The sequence below is a fragment of the Globicephala melas genome, chromosome 4 (genome assembly GCF_963455315.2).
Source record: "Globicephala melas chromosome 4, mGloMel1.2, whole genome shotgun sequence".
In the NCBI taxonomy this organism is placed as follows: Eukaryota; Metazoa; Chordata; class Mammalia; order Artiodactyla; family Delphinidae; genus Globicephala; species Globicephala melas.
Genome location: NC_083317.1, coordinates 124,285,070 through 124,301,819, shown reverse-complemented (window position 1 = coordinate 124,301,819; position 16,750 = coordinate 124,285,070). Strand labels below are relative to the sequence as shown.

Here is a 16,750-nt window from a genome sequence, read left to right as displayed (position 1 = left end):
CATTCCCCTACTCTCCCCCACACCGCAGCCTACTCACTACTCCTGAGAGTGCGCACTCAGTCCAAGCCACCAACTGCAACAGCCCCCTAAGGCATCTCCTGTTTCCTTTCTTGCCCTCCTTCCACCCAGCCTCCACACATTACCAGAGTGATCTTTTGAAATTGAAAACTGGGTCGCTTAACAGATACACACTACTATATACAAAATAGATAAACAACAAGGACCAACTGTATAGCACATGGAACTATATTCACTATCTTATAATAACCTATAATGGAAAAGAATCTAAAAAAGAATACATAAATAAATATATATATGTAACTGAATCACTCTGCTGTACACCTGAAATGAACACAACATTGTACATTAACTATACTTCAATTAAAAAATGGTTAAGAGAAAAAAGAGATAAAATACAATTGATGTTTTAAAATAATCTATATAGCTTTCAGTAAGAAAATTATTCAATGTATATTGATTGTGTGCTTAGTTTATGGCAATTACGTTAGGAGGCATAATTGAAATTATCATGATGTAAGGTAAGTATTGATATTTCAATTCTACATTTGAAATAGCTGAATGTCACAGACTGTTAATTAACTTGCTTGATATCACAAAGTGGCAGAAGTATAATTCAAACCCAGATCTTTCTAATTCCGAAGTCTGTATCTTTATTATTTCCCTAACCAAGTGGCTCTATTTGTAAGTTTGCAGGGTGGGGCAGTGGGGCAGGGGAAAGTTACATAAAAGATAGGAAACTGACTATTCCAATAAAATGCAGTATTTGACTCTGAGCCAAAAGAAAGAAAGGAAAAGAAAACTGGGTCCTTGCACTACCAGTGCTTAAAAGCCTCCAGTGGGTTTTTCTCTCACTTAGAATATGCAGACAAAAAATGTCGCCTGCCACATCAGTAAACAAAGGATGTTGCAGCCATCAAGCCAGCAGCCACTACCCCCAATTGTGCACCCTGAGGGGATTCAGGATGGAAAAAAAACAGGATACTGGCCCTAGATAGTTAAGGTGCTTATCAAAGGAATGATTTCAATAAGCCCAGACTCTTGCATCTTCCCATACACAGAAAAGTGCTAAATTCACTAAGATGTCTGGTTTTCTTTAATTAGCAGTAATCTTTTGATGTCTGACTACCTGTTTTTTGTTTGTTTGAACTCCTGCATATCCCGGCCCCTCCCTTATCTTTTCGGAGCAGTTCCTCAGAACTCTCTGAGAGGCTGAATCCCCAGGCTTAAGTCTTCAGTAAGGCTGCTGAATAAAACATAATTCTCAACTTTTAGGTTGTGCTTTTTTTTTTTTTTCTGTCGACAGACCTACAGGTGCCTACATGAGCTGGCCCCTGTCCACCTATCCACCTCCATCTCCAACCTGTCTTCTCTTGCTCACTCTGCTCTGCCCCACTGCCTTCCTTTTTCCTTAAACTCACTCAGAGCCTTTTCACTTGCTATGCCTAGAAATGCACTTCACCCCTGTTACAGGCTGAATTGTGTCCTCCCAAAATGCTTATGTTGAAGTCCTAACCTCCAGTACCTTGGAATGTGACTGGATTTGGAGATAGGGCCTTTGAAGAGGAAATTAAGGTAAAATGAGGTCATGTGGGTGGGCCCTAATCCAATAGGACTGGTGTCCTTATAAGAGGAGATTAGAACAGGGACACACACGGACTGAGAGACATTCATATGAGGACACGATGAGAAGGTGGCCATCTGCAAGCCAAGGAGATGCCTCAGAAGAAACCAAACCTGCCAAAACCTTGATCGTGGACTTCGAGCCTCCAGAACTGTGAGAAAATAAATTTCTGTTGTTTAAGCCACGCAGTCTGTGTATTTCCTTATGGCAGCCCTAGGGAACTAATACAACCCCCATCTTCACACAGCTGGTTCTTTTTTATCCTTCTCAGCAGTCAACGTAAAAGCCATGTCCCCAGAGAGTATGTCCATGACCACTCAGTCTAAACTACATCTTCCCATCACTTAATTTTCTTCATGGTAAAATATTTCCACAGCATGAAATTATTTGATTTGTTGACCAGCGTATTGTCTGTTGTAAGGCAGAATATAAAATCTGTGAGAGCTGTCACCTTGTCCGTCTCGTTGCTCTGCTAGGACAGTACGTGGCACAGGGTAGCCACGTGGAAAGTATTTATTTAATGTCCACGATGCCAAGTGCCCAAGAGACTACATAGACAAATATGAAATGGTTCCCAACCTGGGGAAGCGTGGGGCCCGCGGTTGGCCAGGAATCCTGGCTCTCAGGGAGTGCACGAGCCTGCGGCGTGGACAGGGCACGGTCTGGAGAGGCCAGCACAGAGCTGTGCAAGCACACAGAAGAGGAGGGAGGTGTTGGGACATTTCTGAAAGCCCAGAGGAGTGAAGCAACTGTGTGAATGTGGGCAATGCCAGCAGTTCAGCTGGCTTAGAGGGACCTGCGCTTATAGGAAGGGGTAGGAGAGTAGGGGAGTGGTAGACAGGGACTTCACCATTAAATGCCAAGCTAGGGGAGTTGAACTTTCCTCTCTCTCCTTTCGCCTCTGTCTCACTCTCTTCCTCCTTCTCTGTCTCTCTATCTCTCTGTCTCTCTCCCTCTCACTTTGCCTCTGTCTCTCTCGTTTTTCTGCCTCTTCCTCTTCATCTCCTCTCTCTCTCCCTCTCTCCCCCCTCCCTCCCTCCCTTCCCCTTTTCTTTTTTTTCTTTTTTTCCAAATAAATTTATTTATTTATTTTTGGCTGCATCGGGTCTTCATTGCTGTACGTGGGCTTCTCATTGTGGTGGCTTCTCTTGTTGCGGAGCACAGGCTCTAGGTGCGTGTGCTTCAGTAGTTGTGGTTCACGGGCTCAACAGTTGCGGCTCGCAGGCTCTAGAGCTCAGGCTCAGTAGTTGTAACGCACAGGCTTAGTTGCTCCGCGGCATGTGGGATCTTCCCAGACCAGGGATCAAACCCGTATCCCCCGCATTGGCAGGCGGATTCTTAACCACTGTGCCACCAGGGAAGTCCCCTCTTTTCTTATAAGTAGAAAAAAATAAAGAAATCCAAACTTATAGGTGTGCTGTGAGAACAGAATGATATAATATATGTGAAAGCATCCACCAACGTGTCAGATCCCTAACTGATAAAAATTTGTTGAATAAAAGTTAGTTGCATAACTGTAATAAATAACTGCAGAAACTGTAATAACTATCTAGGGGACCGTACATCCAAAAGCACAGAATGCTTCCAGCTTTTTCCATCCTGAATTCCCCTCAGGGCACACTGGCACTGTGGGGTGTGACTTAATTCTCTTTATAAGGGGATGATGAGCAATGCTCTTTGTTCTTTTTGTTTACAGTTTTATATATATTTTTTGCCTGGATTTTCATATTTCTGATCCCTGTTACTCCATTTTGTTTGAAAGTGAAAGTCTTACAGAGCCAAAATTATGGAAAAGCTGGGAAAACAACTTTAAGTATTTCCCAATCAATGAAAAGAGGAAAAACAGTTTCGCTGTGGCCAAGAAATTGGATGGCGATAGTTTCACGGACATCCTGAAAGAAGACATTAAGGGATTAATTGAGGAGCAGAGAGAAACATAAAAGTAAAAGAAGTTCTTAGTACCTCATACTTCTGGGAGATTTAAAGGCTTTTCCAAGGTAATTCTGACTACAGGCTGTGGGGCTTTCCCCGACACTGATCTTTGACCTAACTCCAAGGTCAGTGAGACTTCCCAGTCCTGTTTTCTGTTTCTCTTCTGTTCACCCAACTACTATGCAGGGTAAGAGGGCATGGCCCGAGGTCAAGGATGGAGAAGGTGGAAAGCTGCTGAAGCAGTTCTGCGGTGGGGCGTGAGGGGGGACCCAGACTCAAGGGAATTGGTCACCTATGAAATAAAACTGTTATCACTCTCTTCGCCACCAAATATTTGCCAAGTGCCGCTTTGCACAGCGTTGCTGCCAAACCAGAAGTCTATCCTTTTAACTTTCGGCCATTGACTCTGGATATTGACCCAGTGCCAACTTCTTGCCAGGTACTGTTCAGGGGAGAAAAAATCAACTATACTTTTTGGCTTTGGGGGCTGAAAGACCCAAACCAGCACACGAGAAACGGTTAAAGAACACTCCAAGGGTGAATTCTAGGTTTTCATTTACAGACTTAAAAGGCCCATAGGGTACCCAGCACAATGAATGAACAGACTCCACCACCATCATGGTACTTTGTGGTGAAATTTCCCAAAACCAGGGATAAAAGGAAGATCCTAAAAGGTTAAAATAGCAAAAAAAACATGTTCTATATAAAGACCAGAGCTACAAATGGAGTCAAGCTTCTCAATATTAGCTCTGGATGCTAGAAACCAATAGGGCAGCGACTTCAAAAGTCAGAGTGGGGCAACTTCCCTGGTGGTGCAGTGGTTAAGGATCCACCTGCCAATGCAGGGGACACAGGTTCGAGCCCTGGTCTGGGAAGATCCCACATGTCGCAGAGCACCTAAGCCCATGCACCACAACTACTGAGCCCGCGCTCTAGAGCCCACGAGCCACAACTACTGAGCCTGTGTGCCACAACTACTGAGCCTGCACTCTAGAGCCCACGAGCCACAACTACTGAGCCTGTGTGCCACAATTACTGAAGCTTGCATGCCTAGAGCCCCTGCTCCGCAACAAAGGAAGCCACCGCAAATGAGAAGCCCACGCACCGCAACGAAGAGCATCCCCCACTCGCCGCAACTAGAGAAAGCCTGCACGCAGCAACGAGGACCCAACACAGCCAAAAATAAGTAAATTAATTAATTTTTAAAAAGTCGATTAAAAAACGTCAGAGGGAAAATGATTCTCAATCTAGAATCCCATACTTAGCCAAATTATCAAATATGAAGATAAAATAAAAGCATACAAAATCTAATAATAACACCTCCTATGCAACTCTTCTCTGGCAGCTGCTGAAGAATGTACTTCAGCAGAATGAAGCAGCAAGTAAAGAAGAAGAACAAAAACCAAAAACCAAAAAACATGAGATCCAGAAAACAGGTAAGGGGATGTAAATCCCAGGATGAAAACTGTGCAGCAAGAGAGTAACTATAACTAGATCAGGTTGGAGCAGGAAGAGGGAAGAATCCAGGAGGGAGGTCTCCAGAGGGAGGCGGAAGAAAAGGGGATTGACAGACTGATCTTAAAACCTTTAGAAAATAATATTTTTAACCATTGATAGATAGATATGATGTAGTATGTGGAAAAAATTAGGACAGGTAGAGAAAATTAAGCAAATAGAAAAAAAAGGGCAATTGTTAACCAAGAAAAGTAAAAAGCTGTGCAAGAACAGCATGTACACCATTTGGCTTTGCAGTGGACAAAATTTATATAGCCATAAGATGATAAATAATTGTCAATTTAACTAAAAAATCATGATACAACTATTAGGAAGATGAAGCAGGAAAAATGGGGAGTTTAGGAGTGGAGTAAGAAAGATAAATTTGCATCTCTGATAACCTGAAGTGTAATGGATAACATGTGAAATTAATAAATCAAGGAAAACAGCATGAATTGCTATAATTGAGAAATCTGGAACTAAAGAAAAAGTAAAAAGTTGAAAGTGGCTACCTCTAGGAGCAAAAATGAGGAGACTGAGGAATCAGTAGGAAGTCTGAAAGTTACTATAACTTTTCTAATACTATATATTTACTTTTTTACAACCATATGCATTGCTTGAAGTATTTTTTTTATTCTGGTAAAATTTCCATAACATAAAGTTTACCATTTTAACCATTTCAGAGTGTACAATTCCATGGCATTAAGTACATTCACATTATTGTTCAACCATCATACTATTCCACTCCAGAACTTTTCCACCATCACAAACTGAAACTTCATACCCACTGAACACTAACTCCCCATTCCTCCCTTCCCCAAACCCCTGGGAACCACTAGTTTACTTTCCTTCTCTATGAATTTGACTATTCTAGACATCTCACATACGTGAAATCCTATCAATATAATTTGTTGTTTATCAGCTTATTTCACTTTAGCATAATGTCTTCAAGATCATCCATGTTGCAGCATGTGTCAGAATTTCCCTCCTTTTTAAGGCTGAATAAATATTCCATTGTATATAACCATATTTTGTTTATCCATTCATCTGACGATGGACACTTGGGTTGTTTCCACCTTTTGGCTATTTCGAATAGTGCTGCTATGAACATTAATGTGAGTGTATCTGTTTGAGTCTTCGCTTTCAGTTTTTCTGGGTACATACTTAGAGGTGGAATCACTAAATCATGTGGTAATTCTATGTTTAAGTTTTTAAGAACCTGCCATAGAGTTTTTCACAGGAGCTGCACTATTTTACATTCCTACCAGCAATGCACAAGGGTTCCAATTTCTCCACTTCCTGGCCAACACTTGGTATTTTCTGATCTTGTTTGTCTGTTTTGTTTTGTTTTTATAGTAGCCATCCTAATCAGTGTGAAGTAGGATCTCACTGTGATTCTGATTTGCATTTCCCTAATGATTAGTGATGTTGGGCATCTTTTCATTCTCTCTGAAGAAATGTCTCTTCAAGTTCTTTGCCCATTTTTTTGAATTGGGTTGTTTGTTTGCCTTTATTACTTTGAGATAAAAACAAAGCATTAATGTTAAAAGCAAGATTCAAATGCCAACAGGCAAGTTGGGTTGCAAAGCAGAGACCCTGGGGCTTCCCTGGTGGCACAGTGGTTGAGAGTCCGCCTGCCAATGCAGGGGACACGGGTTCAAGCCCTGGTCCGGGAGGATCTCACGCGCCATGGAGCAAGTAAGCCCATGCGCCATAACTACTGAGCCTGCGCTCTAGAGCCTGTGCTCCGCAACAAGAGAAGCCACCACAATGAGAAGCCCACGCACCACAACGAAGAGTAGCCCCCACTCATCCCAACTAGAGAAAGCCCGCGTGCAGCAACGAAGACCCAATGCAGCCAAAAACAAATAAATAAAATAAATAAATTTGTTTTTTTAAATGTATGTATGTGTATAACTAAATCACTTTGCTGTACAGCAGAAATTAGCACAACATTGTAAATCAATTATACTTCAATAAAAAAAACAGAAAAAAAAAAAAAGCAGGGACCCTTGGTAAGGCCCTTAGATGGTTTCTTAAATGGGAGGCAGGGCACAACTTCTGCATTACCACACACCGTTGAGGTCCCAAGCATTGTCCACACAAAAGTGTGTTACACCCTATCTCAACAAAATCTATGCATTTCTTTGCAAGGTGTCACTACCCTTCTAATACTCCTGTCCTGGAGTGTAGGAAAAGTCGTATTTTGTTTTTTTGGGTTTTTCTCCAAGCCACCTGGGACACATTCCTAAATTGCTCCCTGGTGGACAGTGTTTCCAACAAGATAACTGAATCCTTCTGGGGGAAATCCATTTTCTACCAGCTCCTTATATATTTCCAGAGCGAGCTCTGCTTATCACCTGCGTATCTAAGGAAGGCCTTTAACCATGACTGAATTGAAATGTGACACAGAGTAACTGATGTTGCTGATGGGAGAGGTGGCTCAATGGGACATGAAACCTGCATTTGGGAGCCACTGCCCTCATGACTCCATCTGGGGCTCAGGTATAAGCATACATTTCGTCCTCTGGGCACCACATCTCCTTAAGTTCTCTCAAAAGCCCCCTCTCCCCCACCCCACCCCACCCCTTTTTTTTAAAACTATAGCTAATATTCTCATTCAACCAATGAACAATTAAGATGGTGTAGAATAGAGGATGAGAGTACAGATTCTGTAGCCCGACTCCCTAGGTTTCCATCCCAACTCAGCTACGTGCTAGTTGAGTCACCTTGACAAATCCTCTAACCTCTCTGTATCTCAGTCTCCTCGTCTATAAAATGTCCTTCATTGGGTTCTACAGTTAAAATACATGAAAAGTGCTTCCAACAAGGCCTGGCACATGGTGAGTACTGTACACATCTGAAGCTCTTTGAGATGATTACCATCAAGGCATCAAGTACCCAGGAGGACGCTTACCCAATTCTTACCAATGATGTCCTCTGAGGAGTAGGATTTAGGAAGAGAGGCTGAAGTGACAATTTTAATTTCTAACTCATGCACTTCTGTATTGTTTGAAGGTATTACTTTTTATTAATAGCAAAATAAGGAAAAAAATTTAATGGCATCTGGCTGAGAATATAAAACAATCTCTCCAACCTCACACTAAAAGCTAAAAAGACACAAAGATTTTTTTTTTAAATCTTACCCAAATATTTAAAACTAATGTTGCCAATCTAGAACCCATATGAATTTTCTGTACCTACAAGACCAACAAAGGCTAAGTGGGGGGAAAATGGCATCGGTGGTCCATCTGTGCTCCACTTCCCCACAAATAGCTATTAAGAACTTTTCTTCAGCCCATAGCAATTAAAAAAAAATTGTTTTTAGTAGAATTTTACTTTAATATCAAATGAAAAAAACCCACAAAAACCCAAAGCCCTAATAGGTTAAAACAAGTCGAACCACCATTCTACACAGATAAAACCTTCACAAAGGTCAACTGAAGTAATCCAGAGCTAAAAGTGAATTGTGCAGATTTTCAAGGAAGTCACCAGTCATGTAACATAAACAAAGTATTTACACACTTGCAAGCCCTCTAAGAAATGTGCCCCAAGAAGCATTAACTTTGTTTTTTCGTGTGCCATCCTGAAGACCTGCACATTTTATTTTTCAGATAATTTAACATTTTTAATAGAGTGTGCTCTCTACCAAGTGGTAATGCTTTGGTACTATTCATATAGGACTGCTTATCCTAAAGACTTGACATTTCCCCAAGAGGAACTTCCGCTTTAGAAGTTTCATCGAAATTAAAATCTTTATCAAACATCAGTATGGAGGGAGGTGACACGGGATGCAACACATACAGTCAAGTTACCTCTGTAGCTTTAGAAATTACTCTTTCAAGATATTCGCACCAGAGAGCTTAGCCTGTCCTGCTTAATATTCAGTAGTACAGGTTTGAATCATCAGAACCTTGGCAAGACCTTAATATTTCAAAGTTATTAACAACTACCTATAGGGGCAAGTCCATGTTTACTGAGTTATGACAAATTTATTATAACGAAGGAAAACAAGTATAGCCAGCCATCTTAAAAAAATGCTCTAACCACTGCTTCTGAATATAGAAAGACTAAAACTACATACATTTATCATAAAACAAATCCCCTCTGTCCCCTGAAATTCCCCTAATTTCATTCATTAGAAGGGGATTTTTTTTTTTAATAAATGGATACTAGGAAAGCCCAAGGGGATTTTTAAAAAAGACTTAAAAGCACTTTACAGCCTCATTCAGCTTTCCTATGAAATACTCAGCATCTGAAATATTGGGTTGGCCAAAAGGTTCGTTTGGGTTTTTCCATGACATCGTACAGAAAAAACCCAAACGAACGTTTTGGCCAACCCGGTATTATGTACACTTTTTTTTTTTTCTTTTAGTAAGTTAGACACTGGCTTCAGAGTTTGTGGAACTGAAGGAAAAATAACCCACTCAAAACTATCCTAAGGGCCTCCCTGGTGACGCAGTGGTTAAGAATCCACCTGCCAAGGCAGGGGACAGGGGTTCGAGCCCTGGTCCGGGAAGATTCCGCATGCCTTGGAGCAACTAAGTCCATGCGAGCCTCTGCTCCTCAAGAAGAGAAGCCACTGCAATGAGAAGCCCGCGGACCGCAATGAAGAGTCGACCCCCCTCGCCACAACTAGAGAAAGCCCACGCACAGCAACGAAGACCCAACGCAGCCAAAAATAGATAAATAAAATAAATAAATTAAAAAAAAAAACTCTATTAAAAAAACCCAACTATTCTAGAAATCGTCATTTGGCAGAATAGCAGGTATCCAAGTTAAAAATAGGAGGGTCATTTTGTTGCTTTGTTTTCCAAAATTTAAATTGTTTTTTGTTTCCTTTTTACATAAACCTCAGTCACCACGCATGAGTGGAGATGGGTAGAGGCTCTGGCCCCTGTGCCTCCGGCTTCTCAGCAGCTGCTTTCTCATTGCTGCAGCAAGACTTGAATAGATGTGTGTCAGATGAGGACTTCCCCAAGACAGCCTTTATGGATAATGCCACAGCATATTTTCTGTCGTATCCAGTATGTGAGATCCAAAATGGAAAACACTGTTAGAGCCAGAAGCCATCTCTGTATCTGAGCCATCATCTGACTGGTTACTATAACAGGGAGATTGAGCTGGAAAAGCACTTGAGGTGGTACTGTGAGCATCAGAATTACCACGTTTAAATCTCTTCAGCAGTTTGCTGATCTGGTTGCTTTTTATCCTGTTTCCAGATAAGAGTTTTCACTTTCTCTGGTTTCAGTGTAGTCTTTAGACTGGGTCCTGCCCTTGCATCTACCAAGTGATTCCAGTTGTTTTTTTTTTGTTTTTTGATCCTGATGGTAATTTCTTCCATCTTTTCACAGCAGGACACGGGCATTACAGGTGTCTCCTGATCAAGTCTCACGTAACCGAAAGCAGCTCTGAAAGTCCTTTTCATAGAGTTTACTGTCAGTGAATCGGGAACTGGAGGATTTAGCTCTGCAAATACAGCAGCCCTCTACACTTTGGTATATCTTTGGCTTGTGAAAACCAAACACCTCTTCTTCTGGGCAATACTCTTCCAAAAGCAGCCGATCCACATGCAATAACGTTCCTGAGGTGTGGAGTGCAGGAGTGCATACCAAACCAATCCCCGCCTCCAATCACTCCCTCCTCCTCAACTGCCATGTCTAGAACGATTGTCTCCTGCAGTTCAGCAGCAATTAAAATTTGAGGTTAGTACCAATCAGGAAATAAAGTAGCAGTCCCCTCTACTTCACAATGAGCTTATTTGTTTGTTTTGAGCCAAGTAACCAGTTGTGGCCACCCACAGTTTCCCCATCAGTTTCTCTTTCTACATTCAGTTAAAAACTACAGCTCCCAGAAGACCCCTTGGTAGGAATGGGGGGGTCTGGAAGAGGTACAGGTGTGCCTGACACTAAAGCAAGCTCATTTAGCCCCACCCACCCTGCCTTAATATCGTTCTGAAAAAGCACCTAGAAGCTTGTTTGTTTAAGGGGCAAGGGCTCAAGAAACCTCATCGTGTGCTGGTCCTGAAGGAATCACTTAAAGATATTAGCCAACAGCAACGAGGAAGGAAAATTATAAAACAGCTGGCAGATGACACAGTTCAGTGGAACCTCAACAAACATGACAGCCAACTAACCCTGGAATCCCCACAAAAATGAAGGCCTCTGCAACCACACCCCAGTGGGCAGCCCCAGGGGCTACCGGACGGAATGTGCAGGGGGCAGAGTCTCCTTCCACGATGCCATCTGAATGAGGTTCCAAAATGAACGGTCACATTATGAATTGCTATTGCTCTTACAGGAATAATTTACTCCACATAAGAACTTGGGCTCCCTCCTTACCAGCTTCAGAAGCTTCATTAAATGTAATTACCACAGCATTCACTATGCCCAAAACATGGAGCTACAGCCATTGTCTTAAAAGAAATACATCTAAAATGGTGCAGGCACTCTGGAAAACAGTCTGGCAGTTACTCCAAAAGTTAAACATTGAATTATCATATGACCCAGCAATGACACTCCCAAGTATACTCCCAAGAGAAGTGAAAACGTATCTGCATGCTAGAACTTGTACACAAATATTCATGGCAGGATTATCCATGACAGCCAAAAAGTGGAAACAATCCAAATGGCCATCCATTGAGAATGGATAAACAAAATGTGATATAGGCATACGACAGACTATTATTCAGTCATGAAAGGGAATGAAGTACTGATGTGTGCTGCAACATGAATGAACCTTGAAAACATTATGCTTAGTGAAAGAAACCAGACACAAAAGGCCACATATTGTATAATTCTATTTATATGAAAAGTCCAGATTAGGCAAATCCATAGAAAGTAGATTAGTGGTTGGCAGAGGATAGGGAGAGAGGAGAATGGGAGTGACTGATAACGAGTGTGTGGTTTCTCTTTGGGTGAGGAAAGTGTTCTGGAATCAGGTAGTGGTGATGGCTCTACAACCATCAGAATATATGAAAAACCACTAAACTGTACACTATACACAGGTGAATTTTATGGCATGTGAAAGATTCCTCAATAAAACTGCTGTAAAAAAAAGATAGAACTAACCCCCCCACCAAAAGTTAATACAAGGGTTTGGGGGAAGTATGGCCAGAGTGTCAATTTTTATTCCTACTTTTTGGAGTTTCGTTTGTTTGTTTTTTTCAAAATTTCCCTCTCTAATGTGCAGCTATTACTTCAGTAACTGAAGCTCTGGGATCAGAGAGATTCTGCTGGATTCAAATCCAATCTCTTTCTGGATGAACTGGATAATCTTGGGCAAGTCAATTATTCTAAATCTCAGTCTCCTCATGAAAAATTGCGGGAATAATATCAATGGCCTCATAGGGCAGTTGTGAGAGTTTAATAAGAGAATGCTGTAGATCAGAGCCTGGCATATTAGTAAGTGCTCAAGCAATATTAGCTGCTGCCAGTTTTGCTATTAAGAATACAGTGCAGTAAAATAATATTACTAATTATCATAGGTAGCACTTACATAGCACTCTTGTGGTGCTTTACATAATTTTAAGGTGTTTAGTCCCCACAACTGCCTTGTGAGGTAGGTATTCTTATGCCCATTTTACAGATGAGCATTTACTGTGGAGTAGATGCACACTTGCCAGTGACATGCAGTGTGTACATTTTGTGGGAATTTAGGAGCAGGTAATGAGCATAGAGAGCTAAGGCAATCAGGGAGGACTTCGTGAAGGAAATGGTCCTGGAAGGAAAGGAAGGTGAGCCCTGGATAACCCCACATGGGTGGGAAAGTGTGGTGAGGACCCTGCAGGTGAAATGGAAGTTACCAAAGAGGTGGGAAATATCAACATTTGTTCATTGTGGGTGATGAATACAGATTATATTATTTCCTGCACTTCTGCACCTTAGAAATAATTACTAATTAACAAAAATTTAAAATATTTAATCATGTTGTAGAGGGATAAAACATTTTCTTTCCCTCAGTCTTTGACCTTCTTGTACATATATACAAGAAAAAACTTGCTGGTTAGAAAAATGAGTAAATGCCAGTTTCTTTATTCTTTCTAAAATAAAGAATATTTATTCTACACTAATAGTATACTATACTAAGCATTGTTTGTAAATACCGTACTGTTGTTTGTGATCCTGTACGAGTGTCTGTATAAGCCTTTCCATGCACTGAGTGCTACTCTGAGGTAGACACCAGGAAGCATAAATGCTGGGTCATAGACCCAATTATTAAAACGTGAATCAAGCAGGGGCCAATGGGAAATTTCTGTACCTCCCTTTCAATTTTGTTGTGAACGTCAAACAGCTCTAAAAAAAAATAGTCTAAAAAAAGTAAATCAGAGACTGGGCAGGCTAGCGTCCCAACTCCGCTTGCTTACCGGGCATCCAGGTCGTTTCTCACGTGGTCGGGGCCGGGAGCGTGAAGTTCGAATCCCCATGTGTGCGCGGGCCCAGGCGGCAACCGGTGCAGCCCTCCGGGAGGGAGGACTAAGTGCGAGGACCTGGTGACCCACTACCCTCCGGGCACGCGCTCTAGCCCCGCCTCCCGGGCCCTTCCATTGAGAAACCCCTTAGCGATCACGTGAAAGAGGCATGCCGGCTGCTTCACGTCACGCAGTGCGGACCAATGGTAGCTTCTGTTTATATCGCGGGGGGGCAGGGTCGGAATATTCACGCCCCCGCTGCCGCCGAGTTGCCCTCTAGCGGGGGTGGTGAAACCTAGCCAGGGTGGGAGGCGGCGTGGCTGCAGCGCGGCGGGGAGGGCCGCGCCGGTCGCCTTCTGCAGCCGCGTCTCCGTCAGTTCCCGTCGCCGTCACTGGGGCGCCGTGCGGCTCCAGTCCGGAGCGGAAGCTGCGGCCGTCGCGGCGGCCGGAACCGCGTCCCGCTTCAGCGCCCGGAGGACATGCGGGAGAGAGAATGAGCCAGAGGGACACGCTGGTGCATCTGTTTGCCGGAGGGTGCGTCCCAGGAGGGGCTTGCAGACTGGGGCTGAGGCCGAGGGCCGTGGCCTGAGACGCGGGCGAGAAGGGAGAAGGGGCTTCAGCCCCGGGAACCGAGTGAGGCCCGGGCGGGGAGGGGTGAGGGGACTGGAGCCGGGGGAGCTGAGGGAGCCCACGGGACTGAGGCCGAGGCGGGGAGGGGTGGGAGGGCGACGCCGGCAGGACGTCAGGCTTTGGGCCCGCGGAACCGGAACGAGGCCTAGAGAGTGGCCGGCGGGGCTGGCGTCCACGCAGGCCCAGTTCACGCGCCGCGGCCTAGCGGACGTCGGGGATGCGGGGCCGTGGAAGGCCAGTAACTGCAGGCCTCACGTAGGTTGCTCGGCCGGGGCGGCGTTGGGGGGGAAAGCGGGAAGTGCGGAGGCCGAGCACAAAATGGGCGCCGGGCCTCCTCCTCCTTCCGTCCCTGGCGCGCGGGCTGTGGGGCTGCCTCACGTCGCTCACGCCCCGCCTCGGATCTCCGGCAGCTGATTTCCGGGCCCTCCTCGGCCCCGGTGGGTCGTCAGGGGGCTTCCGGCGCCAACTGGAAGGCTTTGGGGTTCTGTCGCCCGCAATAGCTGTAGGTTTCTAGGTCTTGGAAAATTTCCTTTCTCCAGGTTGCGAGATGCGCTACAAAGCGACAGTGCTTCTGGGGTCGGATTCTATTCCTGAGAACCAGGCGTCTTGTACACCCGCTGCTTTTCGTCTGCTTAAAAGGAGAAAGTGGGGGGTAGGGGAGAAGTCAGAAGCTTTGTCAGTAGTTACTGTGTGTACAAGATTAAGACTAAACTTAAAGTCTCAGTTCACTGATTGCCAACTTGAGTACTACAGATCTTTTGTTCACCCAGTTTAGTCTCCTTTTTCGGTTGTTCTTTCCAAATTATTTGGAGAGTCGTAACAATTTTAAATTTAGGAGTTACTTTTTATCTGTAGGATCACAGTCTTATCAAAAATGACTACGGCGAATTATGCTGAGGCGCTTTGCTGCCATTATGACCATATAAAGTCGCATCCCTTTAAAGCATACAGTTTGTTTTTAAATCGATTACTTTAAGAATATTAAAGTAATACATAGGCGGTTCTATGCACAGTGGCTTGATTGGAGTTAAACGTGTGGACTCTTGCCAGTGATGACAGTACTTTCCTCGAGTTGGCACATTCATTGAACATTTATTGTACACCAGTTATGGGCCAGGCACTGTTCTGGCATTAAAATACTTTTCATTTAATACTGTTCGTTTAATTCGTGAGACACGGTTTAGGCAGGGTTTGCTTTCTATATTTCTGATACGTAAGAATAATCTTGGCAAATTAAATAATTTTTTAAAAACGATTAGCCATGTAGATGTTCTTGTAAAGATGTGCAAATAATTGGGTTCCCTCCTATAATTAGATCATAAGGTAATTTTTGAAAGTTAGGATACCACGCATCTACTTCTGGCCACTATTTTGGGTGAAAAATGGACACGCTTTTTGATTTTAATTCATCTTCATCTGTAAAATGAAGAAGTTGTACTAAGTGATCTCTAAGGCCCTATTCTAGGTCCTAACATTTTTATTGCTCTGCATTCAAGATTCAGATGTCAAGTTTTGTTTAAAATTTACTTGAAATGTTAGCTTGATTGCACTAACTTCCCAGTTTGGATTAGGATCATCAGCCACGTTGTTGTTACTAATGCCTGTCAAGGCCCTTATGGTTAGCGTTTTCTTTAAAAACAGAAATGGGGCATTTTTGCAGCATCTAAACCCAAATAGATTTAGGAGCGCCTCTACCCCCCAAAAAAGAACCTAGCATATGCAGGTTTTTTAGAGTATTAAATGAAGTACTTGTTTATAGGTCCTGACACAAGATAGGTACTCAGCCTTATAAATTTTCTTCTTTTGCATCCCATTTCGATTTCATGTTTATATGTGGTCTCATAAGTCATTTCAGTAAAACTTGACTTACCTTTTTTAGAGAAACAGTAGAACTAGGAAGGATGGTAAAGATCATCTGGTTTTGCCCCTTCAAAATATGGGAAAATACCAAGGTATAAAAAATTTACCCAACATTAAACAGCTTTTCATACATGTAAAATGAGTTAAAATAATCTCTGAAGAACCTCCCAGCTCTATATTAAATGAAATCATTTAGAATAGATTTCTGTATGAAATTTCTGTAGAATATTTTGGAAGTCTGTATGCTAAGCATTATGGAAATGCAAACTGAATTGTGGGTAACATTGTTCTTAATTGAAGATGTCTAGTATATCTCAAAGTTGCATATTTAGGCAATCATTTTTTGGATGTTCTTCATAGAAAACTAGATTTCATTTTTTTATCATGATAGAATTATGTAAATTAGGAGTTAGGAAAGTTATTTTTTACTTTAATAATAACAAGATAGAGAAAAAGCGAGAGATCTTTTTATTAGCCGTTGTGCAATAACCAATAACCTTTCACAGTGGCATTTAATCTTTAGACAAAAATTGTCTTAAGGTGGAGCCTTTGGATTGTTTTCCTGATGGTTATAATCGTATTTATTCAAATATGTGTTTATCAAGATCTCAGATTTCTAGTAGCCTTATAGATGTATTATTAAATCAGGAAAACTTGAAACAGACTAGCACTGGACCTTGGGTCTGGGTGACCGACTCACATGCATAACTCGTGCTTTCTTTAACACACCCTTTGGTCCCATTATGTTTTTGTCAGGGTTAATATTCAGAGTTTGTAAGGTC

General features: G+C 42.7%; 1 protein-coding gene, 1 long non-coding RNA gene and 1 pseudogene across 2 annotated transcripts in view; 1 reads left to right on the top strand and 2 right to left on the bottom strand.

Moving 5' to 3' along the window:
• Positions 1-14,432, bottom strand: part of LOC138842679 (uncharacterized) — a 79,369-nt gene extending 64,937 nt beyond the window's left edge. The window contains exon 1 of the long non-coding RNA XR_011377448.1: positions 13,434-14,432. This is a non-coding gene — a long non-coding RNA (uncharacterized lncRNA). The remainder of the gene's footprint in view (positions 1-13,433) is intronic.
• LOC115862107 (SIN3-HDAC complex-associated factor pseudogene) lies at positions 9,927-11,480 on the bottom strand (annotated as a pseudogene).
• Positions 13,724-16,750, top strand: part of SLC25A36 (solute carrier family 25 member 36) — a 38,593-nt gene continuing 35,566 nt past the window's right edge. Inside the window, exon 1 of the mRNA XM_030873357.2 lies at positions 13,724-14,012. Coding sequence (XP_030729217.1) covers positions 13,972-14,012 — 41 coding nt within the window. The 5' untranslated portion in view covers positions 13,724-13,971. The remainder of the gene's footprint in view (positions 14,013-16,750) is intronic.